General features: G+C 42.5%; 2 protein-coding genes across 2 annotated transcripts; both read right to left on the reverse strand.

Annotated features, from left to right (window-relative positions):
* Positions 1-7: 7 nt before the first annotated feature.
* On the reverse strand, positions 8-1,384 carry tmem119a (transmembrane protein 119a). Its single transcript, XM_008276612.1, has one exon. It carries the CDS (start codon positions 1,382-1,384, stop codon positions 8-10), a length of 1,377 nt encoding a protein of 458 aa, XP_008274834.1.
* A 4,823-nt stretch (positions 1,385-6,207) lies between these two features.
* On the reverse strand, positions 6,208-6,957 carry LOC103353570 (uncharacterized). Its single transcript, XM_008276614.1, has one exon. The coding sequence runs from the start codon at positions 6,955-6,957 to the stop codon at positions 6,208-6,210; it is 750 nt and encodes a 249-aa protein (XP_008274836.1).
* Positions 6,958-10,492: the final 3,535 nt, after the last annotated feature.

Genomic DNA, 10,492 nt, shown 5'->3' on the forward strand with positions numbered 1-10,492 from the left:
GCTTGTGTTATCTACCAGATCCTACTTCAAGGGGAGCCACCCTCTGCTGGCGCAAAAGTACCTTTTTCAGCACAACTAACACTGCCGCCATCAAGAGAGCTACTAAAACACACAACGCTGTGAGCAGAGCGATGATCACCGCAGAGTCCTGCTGACTGAGTGGTTGTGGGTTGAGAGTAGACAAGAGTCCATCTCTGTTGGTGGAAAGCAAAGATCGTGTCCCTTCAGCAGAGGTTGTGTTGCTCTGAGCGTACCGAGCTGTGATGTTTTCTCTGCACTTCTGATCCTCCTCAGGGAGAGAAGTGGTCGTTTTTAAATGTGCTGGACTAACTGACTGAGTTTTATTCAGGGATAAACACTCCTCGTAGGTAAGGGTCTCTAATGAGTAGTGTAGGAGACGAGTTTTGGGGAAATCTTGAACTTCAGAGACCAACCCGACAGTGGTTTGTCTGGATATTTTCTGCAACAAGTCTCCCAAATCCCCGTATGAGCTTTGTGCCGTTGGCTTCACCGCCAGCTTTCTCTCCAGTGCAGAGTAAAGATCGTTTGGCGTCAGGACTCGAGGACAGATAGCCATGACGGAGAGGTTCAGAAGCAGACGCTGAGCGAGGTGGACGGGCTCTGTGCACACGAGGTCCGTGGCCATCTTCAGTCTACCGCTCAGCAGCCAGCGGTACAGGTACAAAATGTCACACTCGCACGCCCACAGGTTGTCGGTGAGGTCCACAGATCTGAGGCGCGGCAGGCTGTCGAAGGCGCTCTCTGGGACCGAGCGCAGGCAGTTGCTGTTGATCTTCAGCACCTGCAGGTTGACCAGGGAGGACAGCGAGGGCAAGTCCAGGGCAGAGATGCAGTTTTCGGAGAGATCTAAATAGGTCAGTGATGGGGGGAGGTTGACTGGGAGGTTTGTAAGCTTGTTCCCTTTTAGCCTCAAGACCTGCAGCTTGTTCAGACCCCGGAGGGCCCCCGGCTGGATGGCACGGATGCGGTTGTCCTCTAAATCCAGGCGAGTGAGGTTCCCCAGCTGCCTCAGGGCGCCCGAGGTGATGTAGGTGATGCGGTTCTCTTGCAGCAGCAGCGACTCCAGGCTGGGAGGAAGGCCTCGAGGGAAGCGGGCCAGCAGGTTCTGACTGAGGCTGAGCTCCTGCAGGCCGGAGAAGGGCCAGAGCAGGTGGTCCACGTTACAGAGCTGGTTCCTGGCCACGGACAGAACCGAGGTGGTGAGAGGGACGGAGCGAGGGAGGGACCTCAGACCCAGTGACTCGCATAAGACCAAGAATCCTGGTCGAAGGCAGCAGCAGCCAGGAGGACAGGGAGACGACGTGAGGCGGGCTAGAGGACAGATGCAGAGAACTAGTAGGACAGTCCATCTGCACCAAAGCATGACTCACTGGGAAGAATAACAGACGAGGATGTTAGACACATCCAGAGGAAACGGAGCCAAGAAATGATCTGATATTATGACTAAAAGAAGTGATACCACCTCCGCGCTGTGTAAAACATCTCTATATACATTCTAGGAGAGAACTGCTCGACATATGTGCCAGAATATGTGCACACACCAATCCAGTCCTCACATATGGGCAAAAATAATATGTTAAAATATGTGAATAACTCATTATAAGACATGAGAAGCCTTTACTAATGACTGTAGCTAACATCAGTAGCTGCAGAATTCATAATTTGACATCAACCTAAAAGCAGTTCTCCTCACTGAGCTGTTATAAAGCCGTTATTAACACCTTATAACCCTCTGAAGGAAGACTTATTACAAAGTGGTGGCATAAAGCAGAAGCTACATCACTCACCATTCTTCTATTCCTGTATTAGCTGCTCCTCCAAAGAGATGGGCAGGAGTGCGTCCCCATGGTCCTTTATGATCCACCGTCTCTCTAAAGAAATTCCAGGCAGATGCTCATCAAAGTTTAATGGCAGCCTTAAGGTGCTGTATTACCTATTCTGGATCCTCTTCACCATTCAAATTGATTGAGAGGTCTCATTGTTTGTCAGCAGACAGCGAAGAGGGTCAAAATGCAGAGATACCCAGCAAGAGATATTGAGTAAATAAAATGTGTCCTGAATATTCTCTTATCTGAGGCCACCAAAGGTCAAGGTTCCTAAAACTCAAACAACAGAGCGAATCCGGTGAACCCGCCCTGTGACGGAGAGGGTGGTCCCGAGTGTCTTCCCCGTCACCTGGTGGGGACGGTGAAAGTAAAAGGGCAGCGTTTTCTCAAATTATTTAGCACCTCATTGACAAAAGAGCGGGGAATCTGACCCTGGTGTACGGCTCTGTCAGGGCTCACGTTTCAGCCGCCTCGGCCTGGCTTTTGAGCTGCCGTGCCGTCATGTCATGTTTGATCTCTGGCAGTTTGACCCACTTACAGTTCAGATCACTTTTTTTTTTTTTTTTTAACTCAAATTGAGGTTTTTGCTTCAGCCATTTCATCATTATGTAATCATATTCTTATACATTTAGAATGATTTTTTTGGTATTTTTTAATCGATTTCAGATTATAGTGAAGCCATGTCATGATGGATAATGTAGATATAATGTCAAAACATCTGCGTTAATATTCATAACCAATAAACCAATACTTGCACGGTTCACACAAGGGCAGTATTTCATTGCTGGTTTAAAACGTGGAGGACAAACGTTATTTGAGTTTTTGCTTTAACTGGAACAAATCAGTGTCTCCAGGATTTGTGCAGACAATACGTGAGCTGTTGTTTTGCGGCGAAGGCCTCTGTATGTATCTGGTTTACTGCTGTTGAAATATTTAAACAATCTTGTACAGGTGCCAGCGAAGGACAAAGAGGCTCTGGTCGTCTCCAGGCTCTAGTACCTTGTCCTGCTGCCCTGTGTTTGGGGACCAACGAGGCCGATCAGAACCCACACAGAATTTATTTTCGTTCAAAAACCAGTCTGAGAAAGTTCTGCAAAGCTCAAATTATGTTTTCAGTAGGAAGTTGCTGGTTTTTTTTAGTTCAGAGAATGTTCTTCCAAAAAGCAAGATAAAGCTCTCTAAAAACCTTTCTCTCAAAACGTTCTTAAAACATTTGTCGAGTGTTGCATTGAGAACGCCCTTCCTTTGCTATCATGTGGAATCATGGAAGAATGTTCTATAATGTGTTACCCCCGCAACATCCCCAGAACATCCTCAGAATATTGCAGACAAAATGACCACATCGGTATCGTCTTTTAGCTCAAAACAAACATTCATTTCTTTGAATATTGCTTTAGAAACGTTCTTTTTTTGTTATCATGTGACACAACCCGACAACATCCGTCACACATCCTCTGAATGTTCCACTTAAAACGTTCTTTATTAGTTAAAGGGACATTATTTGAAATGAAAAATTTCCTTAATACCTTCTTTGAACATTAGACTAAAAGGTTTTCTTTACAACATGATTAGAACGTGCAGGTAATGTTAGTCATTGCTGTGAAAACATTCCCCCGCTCTCTGGGAAAACTGTGGAGGAGTTACCGTGTTGTGTTTGCAACATCTTGGGCCTGAAATGTTCATTCTGAAGACAACTTATCACAGAGCAAATATCACAAATCTGACATTTGGATAATTAACTTAAAATAGTTGCCTTTGATTCTTGAGCAGACGCGGCTCAAAATTACAGATTTCCATGTTGAACATAATGTGCACGTAGAGAGCTTCCTCTGCTTTTGGACCTTCCTCGCCTTTTCTAATCGTAGGTTTCCTCGGAGCTGTGCTTGTGTCTCGTCTGGCTCGACTTCCAGCGTTTCTACTGCTACGTTTACAGTAATGACAGAATCATCTTTACCAATAGTTTTATTAGACGTGAGCTAAACAAAATTGTCATTTGGTAAACAATACAACTGTCACAGAGGAGGCAACTGTGTGGAAACACGTGAGGACAACAATCTGAGGAGTACTTTGACCTCAACTCATACAAGCTGCATATTATACATTTAGTTTAGATGCTCAGAGTCATGAACTTGAGTAGTGGGACAGTCAATTGGAGAGTTTTATATATTACTTCTTGTCATTTAGTCAGATAAAAGCAGATAAACATGACAAATATGCAGTGGTGGAGTGTAACCAAGTACATCTAATAAAGTACTGCACTTAAGTACAAACCAACTTACTGGAGTATTTCCATTGTATACAACTTTATACTTTTATTTCTCTACATTTTGAAACAAAATAATGTACGTTTTACTCCATTACATTTGCTTTAGTTGCTTTTCAGCCGTTTTAAAACCTTCCTGTCCAGTAAAAACCAAATATCTCCTTATCTGGTGATGTAGAATTTTTCAGAAAAAGGGAAAGATGAAATATTTCCTCTATTTTTTAGGATATAAAAAACATATTTAAGATAAAATATCTAAATCTCTCTTGTATTAGCTGTGAAATACATGCCACAAAGCTCAACTCAGGGCTGAAAAGTTGACTTTTTACAGACTCATGGTCCCCACAGGAAAGCAACGATACAAACATATGATGATTTTATAGAGATGAATACATTTATGTAGATTAAACCATCCACAGTAGTGAAAATAACTCAACTTTAAACACCTACAGCAGTAAAATGCAACATATACGTTGATGCAGCAGTAAAATTAATCCATACGCATGATGTGTAACTTTTTTGCTGATGATACTTTTACTTAAGTAAAGTTTTGAATGCAGGACTTTTAATTATACTGGAAAGACTTCACAGTGTGGTATGAGAACTTCTACTTAAGTAAAGAATCTGAATACTTCCACCACTGCCACTATATGTCAGCTTTTGATTTAGAACTTTTGCACCAGCAACACAAGCCAACCATCTGTCTCTGTACTCAAGTTCTTGACTCATTTCAAATCTTTACATTAAAACAAAACATAATTTATCTTATACATAAGTATTACTTATTAAAAAGAAAACTTGAACCCTTATTCACAAAGACTGTTCACCAAAATAAAACAAAAATGGTCTTTTGCTAGTTGAAGACAGATATAGAAATTATCAACCAAATAAATATGTAAACATTATAGAAGATATACGGATGCTTTTAACCCAGTTATCCAGAAGTGACACAGTTATAGATTCTGCTTTTGGTGGATAACTTTGTGAATTAGGGTCTTCAAATAAAATACAGTATGATATGAGACATAAAATAACAATAAAATAAAAGTAAATAGGAATGTAAATATAAAGAGAGCGTTCTGCTACTTTTCCAAGTCAAGTTTACTGGCATTTCATGTTGCCTAAGTTACAGCACAAGTGATGTTGCTCCAAGTGGCTGATTCATCTAAAGCAGGGGTGTCCAATCCTGGTCCACGAGGGCCACAATCCTGCATGTTCTAGATGTTTCCCTCGTCCAACACACCTGATTCAAATGATCAGCTCATCATCAAGCTCTGCAGAAGCCTGATAACGATCCTGATCATTTGAATCAGGTGTGTTGGAAGAGGGAAGCATCTAAAACATGCAGGATTGTGGCCCTCAAGGACCAGGATTGGACACCCCTGATCTAAAGGCTCTTAGCTGCTAAATCGATGTTGTTCAGCAGGACACACTGAGGAGACTCCTCTGGGCAGGAACATGGAGTAAAACATGTTAAACAGTCATGTTTTACTCCATAATTCCATTTAAAAAAAAAAAAAAAAAAAACTTCCAGGCTGCACAGTATTTGTAATTTTTCATTAGATTTAAAATATTTTAAGGTTTTCTGGTCTTTATTGTCTTATGAGACAAGCAGCCTCAGTGGTGTTATATCCGGCTGTTGAGAACTGTAACCACTGATAAAAACCACATGTCCACTGCCAGACTCAGGTGTAAGGTGACAAACTATCCACAAACCTCCTTCAAACTAAAAAGCTCCCAGTATTCAATAAAAGCAGCCGTTCTTGCTCATATCTGCTGGTTTCAGTCACTGACAGTATCGTGTCAAAGTGAATCAATAAACTGGAGAAGTAAGTAAACTTGTTCCGTGTTGTTGTGTTTCCTTTTTTTATACTTTTGAAACATGCAGTATTTCATATTTTTCTTTTTTTCAGAGTTATTTTAAAGATGGATGATTTTACATGTGAGGGAAGACTTCACTTCAATATATCTCCCTTTCCATCAAAGTCATTCCACTAAAATCCTGTTGACATATTTTGCCTACATGCCTGGAATAACTGCCTGATCTTGCTTTTAATTTGCGTCACCTCTCCCTCCAACAACAGCCTCCATCCTGCCCTAGTGGTGGGCTTTTTTCAGGTGGCAGGTGCAGACAGGTGGACTGGAGCTGGTGCTGGGGCTGGAGCTCTGCTGCACCTCCTCCCTGTACTTCACCTGCTCTTTGTATTTGGGCTCCTCTCGGCGCTTTTCCACCGCCTCTACGTCTCTGGCCTTTCTGACCTCCTGGCGAGGCGACGACCGGACTTCCCTCCCCCTCTCTCCCACCAGAGCCTTGGAGGGCTGCCTCAGGTTCTTGGGGGAGGCCATGCTCTGAGTCTGGACCCTCTTGACGTGGTCGACGGCGTACGGCCTTTCCTGGAAGTCGCCTGAATTCTTGCGTCCTCCGGTTTTATCAGCTGCATACTTCCTGGGCGGGTTCGGAGGAGGCTTGTAGGCCTCCAGCTTGCGTTTGTGACTCATGGCCGAGGCGCAGCAGATGATGAAGACCATGACGATGAGAAGAGAGGTGACCACAATGATGATGAGCAGATTCTCCTGCAGGAAGTCCACCACTCGGCTCAGGACGAAGTCCTTCAGGCGGATCATGGTGGTGGTGATGGTGTTGGTGAGGGTGGGCGCTCCGGTAGATGAAGTAATCTGAACAGGTGCTCGGGTGGAAAAAGACGTCGGGAAAAGAAGTTCCAGCTCGGCTTCATCGCCGCTGCCGTCCATGGATATGTTGTAGAACAAAGGAGTGCAGTGACACAAGCTGCAGCAGAGCGAGAGCAGAGTCACACAGGTGACCTGAAAAACCAGGTGGGAGGCCATCGTGTCTTCTGGTCCTGCAACAACAAAAGGTCGGATTTAGGATAAATTAAAGTTCAAACTTGATCATATAGCGATTCACCAGCACAGTATTTTGATTTTCTCTTTCAAGAAGCAGTTTAACAAACACATTAATTTATTACATGCAAAGACTTTGTGCAATCATTAGAAACCTGCAGCCAGGAGGCCGTTAGCTTAGCTTAGCACAAAGACTGGAAACAGAAAAGACAGCAAGCTTGGTTCTATCTGAAGGTGTGACAATCTGCCAAAGAACATTAAAATGAACTCATCAGATCCTGTTTGTTTTATCCAGACACAGTGAGAAGAAGTAAAAACAAGCTGAAGCCAGGAGGGTTCTGCTACCTTTGCCACACCAACTGTTTCCAGGTTTTTCTGCTAACCTAAGCGGCTGAGCTCCTGTCTCCAACTAAATATTTATCGTACAGTATCCAAAATGTTCCTCCTGTGTCCGTCTTGACTCAGGTTGTTCGAGGTTTTCTGCCTCTGCCTATCTTGCAGCAGATCTATTTTAGCAGGCAGGAGAGTAGCCATTACTTATTTGGGGTGGAGACAGCGAGTTTGGTGCTGAAGGCCTTATAATTTGTAAAGTAGAGGGAGGCCACCCATCCACCACACCAAAGCCAGGAGGAAGCTATTTTCTAAAGGCAGCACAGAGGCGTGGGAGACCTGTGGCTGTGGCCTCTATATTTACACTGGGCAACAGCTGCTGAGCACCAGCCCACAGCAGCACAGACCTGAACAGGATATTTCTGCTTCCAGGGAAACCTGCATTTACTTACAGTACAACTGGCTGAATAAGCCTCACAGCTCATTATTGCTTTTCTCCGTTATTGTCTTTCCGCCGTTCTCGCTCCTCTTCACAGCGAGGCCAAGATTTGACGGAGAATAACTTCAACCAGTCAGGCTGTTACCATTTAAAACCTGTTTAACTCTTTACAGTGTGTAATTACAAAGTGCCAAGCTGTGAAGACAAGCTTCTAATCAGCATCATGCTATAGCCAACCTGCTGCTGCTGCTCTGATTTACAGTGAGACCCCCCTCCTCCTCCTCCCGCTGCTCCTGTGTGGTCGAACATACAGTACGGACGACCAGATGGAGGGCTGGGTCACCATCCTGGGATGTACAGCTATAGGACAGCTCTGCCCTTTGAATCCCCATAATTACAACTAAAATTACAGTTCCCGTATTTCACTGGAGGGTTGACATTACCTTCAGACCGAAGGCCATCCAAACATCAGATATGCCACTCATCTCCAGGATGACATTTATGCATCTCATAACCTTGAAAGTTTTCTCCATGTTCACCTTTAAGTTGCTTTAAAATGTACAGATCCACACTACATGTATCAGATGAGCTAAATCAGAAACCCTATTCTGAATTTCTTTGCGTCTTTACGGCAAATGCAAATGTTTTAAATGTGTTTGGCTTCATTTTTAGACACATTTACTACAAATTCAACCTGATACCAAGTGTTGCAGACCACTTGAAAACATGTTTATTGACACACTGACTCCGTGAACTACACATTTTGGCAGCTAAAGTCAAAAAAAGACTTCAGATTAATCATTTATAGATTAAAAATTAAATATATCATTGATAATTTAAATCTAATTTTAGCAAGAGTGGAAGAAGTGATCAGAACTTTCACTGAAAGGTAGTAATACCACAATGTAAAAATGCAAAATTACATGTAAAAGTCAGGCAGTCAGAGAGCAAACGGACAGAAGTGTTATTTCAACAATGTCCTAAAAGTATTAAAAGCACTCATTCTGCAGAATTACAGCCCCTGTGACTGTTACACTATGAAATATTAATTGATCATTATTACAATTGCATGTAGAGAATTTTTTGTTTGTTGTATATACAGTAAAGAATACCACGGTATAGTACTCTTGGGTGATTTGATCTGTAGCTCAGCATCATATATTTTCTTACAAATGTGATCATATGGTTTAAATTTCAATCTGCAAAGTAACTGTAAGCTGCCAGTGAAATGTAGTGGAGTAAAAAGTACAATATGTTCCTATGAAATGTGATGGAGCTCGTCTAAAAAATGTAAAAAAACATGCATAAGATAGAAATATTGTAGAAAAGTTCCTCAAAACTGCACCTAACTGAGTAAATGTTCTTCCCACCACCACTTGTTAGTTGTAAAAACTTCCAACAGGAAACTTCAAATATAAATCAAATTGATCATAAAATCTAGAATCTCTCTCGTCTCTCCATCTTGACAACTTCCACTTTAAATTCACAGAAAACATAAACATATACTTACAGAGAACGTTGTCCCTGGTTTGTCTTCTGAGCAGCTCGGTGCAGCGCAGACGACTGCGGGACGAAGAAAAAGGGGGGAGACAGAGTAACGAGAAGAAAGTAAGAGTGAAGGAAGAGTTTCCGAGCATTTGCCCTCCCTGCTAAGTTAAACTGAGTGTTTTTTTTTTTAACTGAGCTCCACAGTAAAAAGTCTCCTCACTGCAAATTGATGTCCAGCCCTCTATTTTCATCTCCTCCTCCCTCTTTCTCAACTTCCCATCCTCCGTCTGCATCCTCATGAGTTTACAGAGCAGCTGTTTGAGACTTCTTTTTTTTTTTTTTGGTCTACATTTTTATAAATGGTTTGCAATGTAAAAGCAACACTGAGCGTCATTTCATTTCTTCCCATATAAATAAATGATAAAGTTAGATGAATGAGTATAGAAATGGACTTTATTTGTAACTAAATGACCCCAACATGTGTTTATTAACTCAATCTTTGACTCACGAGGCTGACAGGCACAACCTGAACCTGAGTGTTTGGCCTTAAAACTCTCTGCAAAGCTGTCGCAGTTGGTGCATCAGTCCCATGTTTTAGGGAAATGGGTATTTCTGTACTTGGTGGGGTGAGTCCCGAGACTTCTCTGCCTCCCACTGAGTCCTCTCTAATTAAGTCTCCGCTGATTACAGCCTGCCTCTGCAGGGCATACAGGACCAGCGCAGAGAGAAAGCACCCCTTTCATTGGAACACATGTACAGAGCGAACATATAAACTTCATGGTCTTCTAGGAGCACTTATCTCTGGATACGTCTCTAAATATGCCAGTCATTTATTTCGGCCTCTTTCCCGCTTCATTCAGCCATCGACGGCTGCTGTGACATGAGGGTGTTATAGCTGGCCAGTCTGAGGGGTTTATGTGTCAACAAAGTGGTTTTTACAGCTTTAGAATGCAATGAACAAAACTACATGAGGGACTTTTCATACTATTATAAAGTGTTTTTTTTAATGTCACACATCATCCTAACTATTATTACAGCTCTTCACAGATCTTTGTGACTCAAACTAATTCTGTGTTTGTAATTGATGCTGTATCAGAGACTTGTCATCAGATGCTGCAAAGGACTAGAATAGTGCGTTTGGTTATTTTTGGTTACTTAATCACAAGAGCAAGACTACAACTACAGCAGTAAACCACAAACGCTCATATTTATACTACAGATTGTTTCGGTGCACCGCATTTGTTTTAAGCTCAGCTTTGAGCA

Source organism: Stegastes partitus, unplaced genomic scaffold, assembly GCF_000690725.1.
Source record: "Stegastes partitus isolate 25-593 unplaced genomic scaffold, Stegastes_partitus-1.0.2 Scaffold77, whole genome shotgun sequence".
Lineage (NCBI taxonomy): Eukaryota > Metazoa > Chordata > Actinopteri > Pomacentridae > Stegastes > Stegastes partitus.

Coding starts and splice junctions, on each gene's coding strand:
- LOC103353570 (XM_008276614.1), bottom strand. CDS start 6,957: ATGGCCTCCCACCTGGTTTTTCAGGTCACCTGTGTGACTCTGCTCTCG.
- tmem119a (XM_008276612.1), bottom strand. CDS start 1,384: ATGCTTTGGTGCAGATGGACTGTCCTACTAGTTCTCTGCATCTGTCCT.